The sequence below is a fragment of the Urocitellus parryii genome, chromosome 5 (assembly GCF_045843805.1).
Source record: "Urocitellus parryii isolate mUroPar1 chromosome 5, mUroPar1.hap1, whole genome shotgun sequence".
Classification (NCBI taxonomy): Eukaryota; Metazoa; Chordata; class Mammalia; order Rodentia; family Sciuridae; genus Urocitellus; species Urocitellus parryii.
In genome coordinates, this window is record NC_135535.1 from 74,694,623 (window position 1) to 74,708,273 (window position 13,651).

At 34.4% G+C, this 13,651-nt stretch overlaps 1 protein-coding gene across 1 annotated transcript in view; it reads right to left on the bottom strand.

Moving 5' to 3' along the window:
- Positions 1-13,651, bottom strand: part of Lrrk2 (leucine rich repeat kinase 2) — a 127,913-nt gene that overhangs the window by 77,631 nt on the left and 36,631 nt on the right. Inside the window, exons 15-19 of the mRNA XM_026408515.2 lie at positions 6,847-6,991; positions 6,575-6,714; positions 4,917-5,045; positions 4,673-4,843; positions 880-1,138 (exon numbers count right to left, since the gene is read on the bottom strand). Of these exons, the coding sequence (XP_026264300.2) occupies positions 880-1,138; positions 4,673-4,843; positions 4,917-5,045; positions 6,575-6,714; positions 6,847-6,991 (844 nt within the window). The remainder of the gene's footprint in view (positions 1-879; positions 1,139-4,672; positions 4,844-4,916; positions 5,046-6,574; positions 6,715-6,846; positions 6,992-13,651) is intronic.

Below are 13,651 nucleotides of genomic sequence, written 5' to 3' on the forward strand. Positions count from 1 at the left end.
GGAAGAAAAGTGGTCAAAAATACACATTTTATATATATATATATATATATATATATATATATATATATATACATACATATAATAAATATCAACTTGAAAAGTTAAATAAAAATACATTCACCTGAAATATAAAGCATATATTAACTTGAAAAATACAAAGTATACATGCATGTTTTTTGCATATACAGTTAAATGCATATGTATACATAAGTATATAAAAAGTACAGGGAAATGTCCCCATTTTATTTTCTTCCTTACAATTTTTCTGTATTTTCATATTTTTAGTTGAGCATATATTACTTTTATTTTAAAAAAGAGAGAGACAAAATTTTTTTTAAAAAAGCAACCCCTTAGAAAACTCTCACTGTTTTTCCTTTTTTTAATACAATTCACTAGATTAGATGAAGGGGAATGAAGGGAAAGGAGGGTGATAAAAACAGGAAAGACAGTGGAATGAATCTGACATAACTTTTCTATATACATATATGAATACACCACAGTGATCTCACCATCATGTATATCTGCAAAAATGGGGTCCTAATTAGAATAGGATATATCGTAATCCTATTGTAGAACTGCATCAAATCTATTTAGGAAAGAATTTGGATTAGAACTTTGTATAATCCTATTGTATAATTATATCAAAATGGATTTCACTGTCATGTATAACTAAAAAGAACCAACAAAAAATAAAATAAAATACATATTTAGTGTCTCATTAATAACATAATAACGTAAATATAGGTGCAAGGGACATATAATTCAGTGGTGGAGCACTTTGCCTAGCATGTGTGAGGCTCGAAGTTGAATCCTCAGTACTGAGTGGGAAAAAAAAAACTACTAAAAATAAGAATTATACAAAATAATCTGAATACTTACTTGTTTCTTTCCTTAAATTAGATGTCTTATCTGGAAATAAAGGACCAAGCCAAGAAGGCTCAATTTTCCCTATACAGAAACCTCCAAGGCAAATGCTGTTGTTGGCCAGATCCAGAGCGAGCCTCCTGAGGAGCAAGCTGATGATCTGGCTGTCACCTTTCCCAATACTTATTGTCAGTGCTTTCCGCACATCTTGTTCTCGGGCTCCACTGTTCAGTAACAGTTCCACCAATTTGGGACTGCTCTCTTTCTCACATACCTATTAAAGGAAAAAAATAGTAAGTAGGAAAAACCTGTACTTCTTCCATTTGGGGAGATTAGTCTTAAATCAAAACAAAATAAAATAGGAAAAACTTATTCCTGAAATAGATGGGGAAATAACATTAATGCCCCAAGTATCAGACTAACATCAGTCAAATAAAATGCCACATTGGGGTTAGGGACAGTGAAGGAGATATCATTCTACTTGCTCTCCCCACCAGGACTTGGTTAGTACGGTTCCAGGTCTCCATTCATGTGTTTTCATGCCCATTATTAATCCCCCATGTTCTTCTGTACCAGTACATGAAATTACCAAATCCTCAGAAAGCCTAATATGATTAATTCCATCTTTGCTCTGAATAGTCCTTAATCATGCAAACTCTTGGTAAATGAAAACTACTCTTGGTTCCTTATTCTGCACCAGCACAAAATAAGGTAAACTCAATAAATCTGTCTATTATACATAATCAATAATTGATATTTGCTAGATACAAATAAATTGACAACTAAGATAAATTCTTTAATACATTTTAAATGCAAACGTTGTAATCCATGGAGGTAAAGATTTCCCCACTAGTTCTGAGAATCATCACATTCAGGGCCTCACAAACGCCAGGCAAGCACTCTACTGCTGAGCTATAACCCAGTCTTACAGACCTGATTTTGCTTTTAAAAGGGAAAATATAAACAAGTGCACAAAGTCTGAAAGAATATGAGAAGAGGAATAAAATAAAGAGTTATTTTTGTATAGAAAATTTTGGATAAATTGAGAGAAGAGTAGAGAGAATTTCTTTTAGGGAATGTAGTAAAATCTTACTTGGGTAATTTTTCATTATGTTGTTTCCCTAATGAGAAATTAGAAAGGCAACTTCTGGGCTTTTTTCAGTTCTTAGGTATTTCTAAGTAACATCAGTGCAATGATCTGTGTACAAAAGATGCTCAATAAAAGCATATTGAATTATTGAAGGGAATAATTTAATTAATGTAATAACAGAGAAACCACTATTTTCAATGTTGCTTGCTTAAAAGAAATTGGACTGTTTAAATAATCTGATTATTTATTTAGTTTTAATGCATAAACATAATGGCGCATGAAAATGAGTTACAAGTTCTGTTTCTTTTTGTGATGATTACAAATTAGCACGAACTTAATCTTACAGTTGACAAATTTGAATCCATAGGCAAGTGTAAAATTAAATAAAGTAAGCCTTATAAAATAAGTTACCAGAAAACATAGTATCCTGCTGATTATTTAATAATGGGTATTAAATCACAACATAATTGCTTTATTAGAAATATTATTAAATTTCTAGATATAGATCTAGTGCTATCTAAATGCTATTTTTTTGGAATGTTATGAACTCTAAAATTTATACAGCTAAGAAAAATCTGATATACTAGTAATGCATGTTTATAAACCTTTGTTGAGTACATACATACGTAAAGAATGAAACAAAGATGAACAATATGCTTCTATTTCCATATAACCCACAAAATGTACAGGAGGTGTACGTAGATTATGACAGACTTACAAAAGAAGTAAACATTAATTGTGCTTGAGGATTTGGTGATGAGGGGAAGGCTTTATTTAATAAAGAAAATTTGGATTAGAACTTGAAGGAAGAGAACAATCAGATATGTGTTTGCATGGTTTAGTAAGGGACAGGGAGAAGGAATGAAAAAACACAGCATTACACACTTCAAGGGTGACCGACAGCAAGGGATGTATGTGAATGACACTTCCAGGGGTATGCAGTGCACAGGCTGCATGGACACATGGTGAAGTTCTCAGAGGAAAACACTCTAGGCAGAGAAAGGGAAAACAAAGAGGTAATGGTTGAAAATTGATTGTAACAAGAGAATTGTATGTTGTGTGAAAAATGTCTAGAGAACAAGTTGTATGGAGATGCATAGTGAGGGACACATTTGAAGTTGTTCATCCATAGGCTAAGGTAGATAGACAGGTAAAATGAAGAACTGACTGGACAACACTAATAGGACATTGTTATCTCTGAAGTTCTGGGACTCTAAACCTCTACAGCAAATCACAAGCAGCTGTACAATACACTAGTAAATTCTACAGTGAACAATAATAGAATGTACTGAACACTACCGAAGATAAACAAGTGGCCAATGAATGGATGAAAAAGTGCTCAGCATTACTAAGAATCAGGCAAATGCAAATCAAACCACAGTGAGATATCATTTTACTCCAGTAAAAATGCCTACTACCAAAAAGACAAGATAACAAGCACTGGCTTGTTAAAGATGTGAAGAAAAGTAACCCATGAACACTGGTGGTACAAATGCAAATTAGGACAGCCATTATAGAAAACAGTGTATAGGCTCCTCAGAAAACTGAAAATGGAACTCCTATGGGATCCAGTAATCCCAATATTGGATATACATCAAATCAGTATGTTGAAATCAGTATGTTGAAAAGGCATTTCTGTTTATTTCACCAGTATTTACAGACATGGAAACAATTTGGTGCCTATCAACAGATGAATGGATGAAGAAAATACAGTATATGGGCACAATGGAAAAGACATTTCCATTACCACATTTATTGTATCACTATTCAGCACAGCCAAGATATGAATGAGTCTAGGTACTTATGAAAGGATTAAAAAAAATGTAGCATATGTATATAATATGTATACAATAGAATAGTATTCAGCCATAAAAAAACACTGAAACCCTGTCATTTGAGACAACATGAATGAGCCTGAAGAATATTATGTTAAGTTAAATAAAATTTAAAAAGAAAGTTAAGTGAAAGAAGCCAGGCACAGAAAGACAAAACATGTTCTCACTCATATGCAGAACCTTAAAAGGTTGATCTCTTAGTAGTTGAGTGCACAATGGTAGTTACCAGAGCTCTGGGTGGTTAATAGAGATAGAGGAGTTGTTGGTCAAGTATATATAATTACAATTATGTAGAACAAATATTATCTTAAAAGTCCATAATAGGCAAATATATACAGAAGTTAGTTAAGCGATTGCCTTGGACTAGGGATAGGAAGTAGCAGATAGGTGTAGAGGCAGAGAAATGAGAAATTACTACTAATGGTTGTGAAGTTCATTTTTGGGTAATAAAACTGCTCTAAAATTGATTGTCAGAATGCTTACACAACTCTGTGATCAGATTAAAAACCACTGGATTGGGCACTTTGTGTGTGTGAGTGTGTGTATGTGTGTGAGAGAGAGAGAGAGAGAAAGACAGAGAGAGAAAAAGAGAGAGAGAGAGAGTCTTACTATGTTGACCAGCATAGCCTCAAACTACTGGGTCAGATATCCTTCTGCCTTGGTCTCCCATGTAGTGGAACTACAGATATGTTCCATCTCTCCAACTCAGACGGTATACTTTAAATAGAACTGTATGATATGTGAACTATATCTCAATAAATCAGTTTATTGTAAGACAAAGGAAAAAAGAACAGGAGGTTAAAAAAGAGACAGGGAGAGAGAGCTATCCAATGACAGGGCCAAATAATACAGAAAAGACAAAAGTGAGGCCTTGAATATTTACCTGACAAATTAAGGAAGTTGCTTCCTTTGCTTGATTAGCGTCAGCTCCCAGCAGCAGCAGGCATTCAACCATGATGCTATTATTCTGATCACATGCTCTCTCCAGCATCACACTTTTTAACTCATCATCCATAGCTAATTTTGAAAAGCATTTACAACAGAGGTTTAGAAACTAAAAAGAATGAAAATGAGGATTAGAGCCAGCTCCATATGTAACACTAGGTTACAGGTGAAAAACGTGGTACCTGTGGATCCTTTTGTTCCATGATATTGGAAGACATCTGATGGAATATTACTGAATCAAATGAATGATGCACCAGCAGCTTGGGAAAGGATACTGACAATTCAAATATAGCCAAGATCGTCTGAAAACCCTGAAGGTATGACCAAAAATAATAACATAAGCAATTATGGGCAAAAATGAATAAATAAAACAGAGAGCTTGTATATGATACTTAATATCTAATATGTTTGCTTAACTGAGTGGATACATTTGCTGGGTCCTATTCCATGTTAAAAAACAATCCTGTACTCCTTGCTCTCTTGTTGCTGAGAAATACAGCAGGAACACAGAATAAATGGTAGCCAACCAACCATCCTCAAGCAAAGCAGGAAAAAAGGCTTATTCTCCATACACTTTGGCTGTTAAAAATCCCTGTCTGAAATGATACCTTCCAGATCAAAATCCGGACATGAACCAAGATCTGAACAGATGATTCAGCAGGGTTATAGCTCCAAATAGGAAAATACAGTAATTTTTGTTTTTACTAGAGGATTGGAGATTAGCTTCTCTAAAGAGCCGAGAATTTTCCCAATTTGTGCTGTTCCTTAATTTTTTTTAATCCTAGAGATAAATGTTCACTGCTAGATTACATTAATGTTAAGTGTATTTGAGAAGGCATCCTGAAGTGTATATTTTATTTTACTGTTTTATTTTGTTAACAGGAGTGAACCCAGGACTTTGGACATGCTAGTCAAGTGCTCTACCACTGACCTATACCATTGGCCTTCCCTTTGCTTGCTTGCTTATTATCTATCTATCTATTTATTTATTTATTGGTGCTAGAGCTTGAACTCAGGTCTTGCACATGCTAGGCAAGCATTCTACCATGGAACTACACTCCCAACTCCCCCCGCCCAAAAAAAATACACACACACCCTCACACACACACACAAACTTACTACAATACTACAACCAAGGCAGAAACTCTTAAAGAAACCATTTGTTTTACTAAGATTAAAAAATAACTTAAACAATTTCTTTCTTTACTTTTTAAAACTCCCCACATAGGAGGGGTCTTGCTGTCCAGGCTGGCTCTGAACTCCTAGATCCTCCTGTCTTAGCCTCTTGAGTAAAGGGGACTACAGATACACACCATCATATCCAGGTAGTGATTTATTTCTTAACCTCTCCTGAACTAATCATAGAGCATCTTGAATTCTTTACAAAGACAGTTATTATATATCATGCTTTAAATTTTGTTTAATTAGAAATATTTTAAAATATTATTTTGCTTCAGGGAAAAAAAATCAAGAAGTAAAATTACTAGAAATGAGGAGTCCACCACACAACACAGAGAGTGACAAACTGTAAAAATGATAACTTGTGCTTATCTAAAATCTAAACAGAAAAAAAAATCAGCTAACTGTAATTTCTTTAGCACATTTTCATGGGAAAGACAAATGGCACACAAACAGTAATTTCAGAGATTTAATAATGAAACACTAGATCTTTAGAGAGTCAATCCAATTCTCTTCACCTTCCATAATTAAAATACTACAAAATGATAAATGGTTTTTAATTAACTAGAATACCCCATTAATGCAAGTGGGAATTGCATAAAATACACTGAAAGTAAAATCTTCACAAGTTCCCAAATTTCCTTCCAGATAATGCACATACTTTAATCTGTACTTCAGCAACATCCTTAAATCGTTGTAAACTGGAAACCAGAATTTTTGCCAGCAGATGCCCAATTCCTACACTTAAATTCTTCTTTGTAATCAAGCATCCTATAAGACTTAAACCCAGGCACTGAATTTCTAGAATAAGAGAAAAACACAACAAAATTAGTTGTTTTAAAAATCAAAACTGAAGAAAAAACTACAGATATCCAACCAAGAGCTAATGGCCTATAAAAATCAATTCAAAATCCTGTGTTCAAATGTACCGACCTTGGTCATCTGGATACATCTGCAGCGTGTGGAGTACTGAATCAATAGCACCTTCCAAGGATAATATCCCCAATGCATCAGGGAAATGTACTAAAGAAGAAATTACTTTTAAGCCACATTTCTGAATTCCAGGATTTCCAATGAACTGAAATCAAAAGGTGTTTAAGAATGTTAAAAATGAGATCTCAGTACTTATCTCCGTTAAAAACAGTTAAAGATTAATAAAATGTAAGTTAAGTCATCCAAATACAAATTAGTATCTTTAATTCTGCCCTCTATATTATTCATTATTTTGTGCATTAAGAGCTGGCATTGTAACATCGATCAAGTGCTTAGTAACATGGTTTGTGCTTTCTTTTCATAGTAATCTCACAAAATTCATATGATATCATTACTAAACATATTTTGGAGAAAGGATGGTCTTGCCAATAAATGGTGCTGGGAAAATGTGGTCTATATCCAGAAGATTGAAACTTGACTCCAATCTTTCACCCTATACAAAAATCAATGTTGCGTGATTATTCCTACTATGAGACAGCAAACTGAGGGCTAGAGGTTTAGTCACACAGACTGCAAATTGCAAAAAACTAAAGTAAACCAAGGATGTTTGATCCCAAAGCTTATGCACTTACCCTGTAAAATGCACTGCTGCTATCTCACCATAGAAAACACTAATTGAGCATTTACTCCACTCCAAGAGCTTTACACACTTTATTTCCATTTATTCTCTTCAAGTGCCTCATGCAATAGGCTCATCAAACTTTAAAGCTTTGGGAACAGGCACTCAAGTCACATAGCTAGTGTCGGGCACAAATGTGTCTCCCTTAACAGCCCATGGATCTCAATCATAACATCTTCCAGCCTCTGTAATCTGGATTTACTCCAGGTGATCTGACATCATTTATGCCTGGTCTAATAGCGCCACTTTTTTTTCTGGGCTATCCTCATGGAGAAGAAACAGCTAACACATCGGTTGACAACCAGTCATGTCTCCCTTCTTTTGATGTCTGTGACATATATCTAAGCCTTGCACTGGTCATCTCTACTTTTCCCCCACAGAAACACTGCTCTCCAAGCTTCTACCATAATGCCAATGCCCACCTTATCGTTCTTCTTCCAAAACTTACAAGGTTATCCTTCTCAGATTTTAGCTTTCAGGTAGATAATGTTGTGTGTATACCAGTGTCATGGCATCTCTATCTCTAAGATCAGATTTCCTCCACCACAGGTCCAGGGGAGAGGTGAAATAGCTTCAAGTCAGACCTCCAGCTCTGTGTAGCCTCTCTAACCAAAATCTTCTGTCCTCTCACTTTTCTCACTCAGTACTCTCAAGGAGCAGATTTTACCTGGTCTGGTCCTTCAGTGCCCCTCAAGTGTCTTTATTCAGCATCCTTTTTTTAAAAAAAAAAACAAGGGATGGGAAGAAGCATCAATCTGTCATCCTGAGTCCTTGTTCTCCAGCCCTAACTGCTCAGATTAGATCTCATCTCCTGTACCATTTTAATAGGACACTCTTACCCCTGCCTCTTAGCAATTGGTTCCTGTCACTATGACCATCCTACTATCTTTCGCTGAGTAGTAAAAGTACATCAGCTTTGGAGATAGATTTGGGTTTAAAATCTATGAATCTGTGGACCATCAGGAAAGAGAGAGAGAGAGAGAGAAAGAGAAAAAGAGAGAGCAAACTAGATACAGTGACATATGCCTATCATCCCAGCTACTCAGGAGGCTGAGGCAAAAGAATTGCAAGTTCCAGAACACATTGGGCAACTTAGTGGGACCCCACTTCCAAACAAAAAAAATAAAGAAAAGGACTTGGGGATATAGGTTAGTGATAAGACACCCCTGGGTTCAATCCTAGTATCTCAAAAAGTTTAAAAAAAATAAATTTTTTTAAAAATGAAATAACCTTTATTCAGAAGTGGTAAGGGATTACTTAAGAAATATAAGGAAATTCAAAGTCAAAAATGTGAAGTTGGAAACATGGTTTTGTATATGTCTCAGTGTGCTAATCTCTAAAACAATCCCAATAACACAGTGCTATTACGAGGATAAAATGAGAAAACTCTGTCCATGCAATAGACATTGAGTAATGACCACAGGTCAAGCCTTGGACAAAGCACTCTCCTCTAAATGACAGACTTAAAAGTTATGAGAGGGGGCAGTTTCCCTTAATTAATCTTCCCTTTCATCAGGCTACCACTTTTTCTTCATTTCTGAACTTATTAATAGAAAAGTCTATACCGACTACCTTCACATTTCTCCTGCTCCTTAATTCCATATAATCAGCCTTGTCCTAACCACCCTGAATTAAAACCATTCAAGGAAAAAAAGTCCACTAACAACTTAATTGCAGCTTTCTCATGCCTTGATTTCCATGACACAGTACTCTTCCCTGGTTATCCTCAAACTTTAAAACCATTCATTTGTCTATCTCCTTTACAGTCTCTTCTTTAAACTCCAATCTTTATGCTAAGTTCTTTTCTTAAAAGCTCTTCTATTCAGGAGTGGAATTTTATACATGAAATCCACAGCAGCAGGCATCCCATCACAGCAGCAAGCACACTCATACTGCCAAAACCCAGGGAGCACTTGCCAGGAGCCAGACCCTTGGCAAAGCACTTCACATACATTAAATCATTTAACTCTCACAAAAATTTCATGACGCAGATACACTATAATTATCTATACATATTAATAAAAAGAATTCAATTGCACAGACTTTTGAGCAGATAACTCAAGGCACAAATCTAAACTCTCTTAAAGCTCTAAGCCCACACTTCTCTTGGCTTGACACTGGCATCTCAAAATTCACAGGTTCAAAGTCAAAGTTTAGCATCTTCTCCAAAAAAGGAGCCAGGTTGTTATTCTGAACTTTCTGTTTGATTAATGGTACCATCATTCTTGCTTGACAGGCGAGGCCAGCTTCATGGGTGTGCACCTGTGTGGTCATCAATGGCTCCACGCTTGGAAGGTTTCCACCCTTGGTTTAATACTCTTCTGTCACTGCCTTGAAATCGTCAACAATTTTCAAATAAGAGGTCCTGTATTCTCATTTTGTACTGAAACCCATCGTTCTTCTTTTAAACTCAAAAAACATCACAGGCTTTTTTTTTGTGCTAAAATTATGTCAAACTGATGTTTATAAAGCACCCATCTGTGTCTTTAATATCTTCACTTCTAACCCACTTCTGCTTAAGTATTGCTCTTTGCAATGGTGAGCTCCCTTAGGCTCTAGCCTTTTCAGATTCAGTTCAAGAGTTGATCAATGACTTGTAACAGGGAATCTGTGACTTGTCTATGCAAAAAAATAATTGAGTGTCACATGATCACATGTGACCATGTTCAAACTAGCTGATAACTAAAAATAGACATATTTGTTTTCTAATAGCCTAATGAACTTCTTAAAAATCTCTGTGTAGACATACATATTTATGTATGATTGGTATATATACATATTATATATGTGTGTGTATGTATGTGTGTGTATACACACATATATGTAATTTGCCAGCCTAAAATGGACTTTCCTTCACCTATCTAATGCTCTATCTTGAAAAGAGCAGTTTACTGCATTGCTATTTATGTAGGAATTAAAGTTAACTTACGAGTTTCTATTTAGCAAGTGTTTTTCAAGTGGAACTTTTGGAGGAATGAATGATAGAAGAATGTCTAAAGACACTGCTTGGAAACATCCTATCACTCATGCTTCACATCTTCAAAAACTTTTCAAGAAATCCATAAACAATAGAAATAGCTACTTGAAACAGCCAGGTAAGCAGTTCAAAAGGGAAAAAACGTCCACACTGGCCTCTGTCCTCACCACCAGCTAAGCAAATAACTAATGAAAGAAAAAATGACTATTCCTTGGTCATTTGTGTTGATGTTGTTTCTCCGTTCTCCTTTTTCCTTTATAGATCCCACTTTTAATAGAAATAAACAAAACAAAAATGTATACATTGAATAGACGAAATGCTGCTGATTTGTGATCCCTATGTTAGTCTCTAAAACATTAAAAGATTAAGGTAAAACAGGCTAACATCATATGACTGATGTCCACAGAAAGCCATAATAATGAATATATATAATAAATATATATATATTACATATATATATATATATATATATATAAAATAAAGAAGTCCATCTATCTACATTTATATTATAAAATAGTAGTATAAACATGCAGTTCAAGAAAACTTTCCAGATTCGATGTATAGCTATCGTTAGAATGAGGGCATCATATTCCAAGACTAAAATTGAGATATACCTTAATAAAGTGACTGGAATTTGAGATAAAGAATCTTTTTCAATAGTCAGGCAAAACTATCAAGTCACTTAAAAGTAAGAAAAAGATGAAGCCTGTTTCAGCCTTCTCCACTTAAATAATCAATACTAGTACACAGCAAAAGAAAATAAAGCCCCAATATTTTATAACCAATCAAAATGTTTTCTCAAGAGTTCAAACATAAAGCCAAATATTCTACACATTAAAATATTCAAGGAATGCAACTTTTAAACAAATTCTGACAACAAAACCATGAATGGAAAAAAAACTGTAATGAAACAACTTGTAAAGATTTAATCCCCATAATTGAAGGATTAAGAAGACAGCAATCTTAGGAAGAACAGATATAAAGCTGACTGTAAATATTGTAGAGCTTCCAGTGAAGAATCAATTTACTTCACAAAAGTCAGTAGGAAAGCAAGTTTTTTGGTTAGATGTCAAAAAAAAATACCTTTCAATCTAATAGTAATAGCATTAAGTTACATTTATTTAATTCATGCTATGTGCTAGGAATTGTACTGATAGTTTTACATGAAACACCTCATAAAACCATCAAAATAACCCTAAGTGAAAATGTTTATTATCTCTGTTTCATACATAATAAATCTGAGACATAAGTAACTGTCCAGTCTGTGGATGACAGACCCAGACAGACCCAAGTCCAGATATCCTGTCTCCAGAGTCCACAACTTAACTATATAAAATTTTGTAAAGCTGAAGCCATAAATGCAAACACTATAATCTGTAATAACAAGGTGATGGATAGGAGGGAAAAGACATAAAGAAGTAGAAATACATTTGTAATTTCATTAAAAAGTGCATATAGTGTGTTAAAATACATGAACAAAAAAAAAAAACAATAGCCTGGGATATAATCAGATTCGTGGAAAATTTGAGATTTCTTTCCATAAAAGCACACTAGAAATCTCACTTCACTGCTTTTTCATCTCTACATAGAATCATATAGTTTGGTAGGCGTATAACTGATTTGTTTAGTCTGTTGCTGGCCATTGTGTCATCAGGACAGATTAAATTAAACTGTAGTAAAAATCACAAAATTTCAGGGGCTGAAAAAATAATAAGTTCAACTTTTGCCTCTGCATATTACAGTCACTCAGGAACCTCTGCTGACAGAGCAAACACTGTCCCAAAACACTGCAGGTCACAGTGCCTGAGAATGTTCTAGAAGATGTCTCACCACTTATTAAATGTTTGGTCCAGAAATGACAAACATTTAATTACATTACATAACCTCTAATTATAGCTTCTGCTCCAAAACGAGTCACATGCTCCAAAATACTATCCTACAAAATATTCTTCTAGAATCACCAGAAAGTAGTACTAACCTTCCTCCAAGCAGCACTAATGGTTATCAAGTAAACATTTAGCTCTGTTGCTACATTTTTCTTATAATACTACAATGACCTGCTCTAAAAATATCTTTTGTGTACATGTTCTAGTATATCTATATTATAAATTCTTAGAGTGAAATTGCTTTTACATTAATAAGGATTATAGTCGAGAACTTTTTCATATGTACATATGCCAATTCATTCTTTACCTGTTCATTCCATTCACCTATAATGTGTTTTAGGAAAAGGATAAGGTAAATACTCAGCTTCTTCTGTTTTCTTCAAGTCACTGTAGAGTTAGTTGTTAACAAAAATTACTGAGTGAACTATTTTTTCTCCAGCACTTGGGGACTATCACCTACCAAGTGCACTCTTTAATTTTATCTATTTCTTGAAACATCACTATGGGCCACTGCCCTGCTCCTTCCAGTGCCAGTGTCACACTTTATTCACTAAAGTTTTATAAAAATTTGATAATTTGTTGAGTTTAGCCATGTGAAATATACTAGATTTTCAAAATTCTCCTGATTTTTCTTGCAAATTGATTGTTTCATTAAAATTTTATACTAGTTTGCTTAGTTAAAAAATGCTAATATTGTTTTATTGAGGGTTCATAAATATAAATTTTCATTTTTGAATGTCTTACCAAAAAGAAGGTACATCTTTTGTTTGTCCAGCTCTTCCTCTGCACCTCTGAGTTGAATTTCATAGTCTCTGTAGAGTAGACTTGGAAACCTTTTTGCAACTTTGCTTATATGTAATTTCCTCTTATTGTTGTGTGATTGATTTTGCAGATGTACTCTTTCTTTAACTAACTATTATTTACAACTGAAACAAATGTCTTCAATAGTTAATCTGGGAATATTTTGCTTCAAGATTTTTGTAAAGCATACAAGCTCTTTCAAATGGTGACATTTCGTCAACAGATTCGTTTTACTTTACTGGTTCCATGACAAAGAGAACTGGAGTGTCACTGCATACAAAACAAAGACGTGGCCAAAATGTTGAGTCTATTTGTCCTCCAGAAATAACACAGGACAAATAGATCTCTATGGAGCAGGTGCTGTAAGTTTTCATGTGTAAAAAGCCAAAAAGGCTTAGGCATAAATGCAAGGTCAATGTTCCAAAAAGAGATTTTAGCTTCAACTAGAGTTTTATTGATATA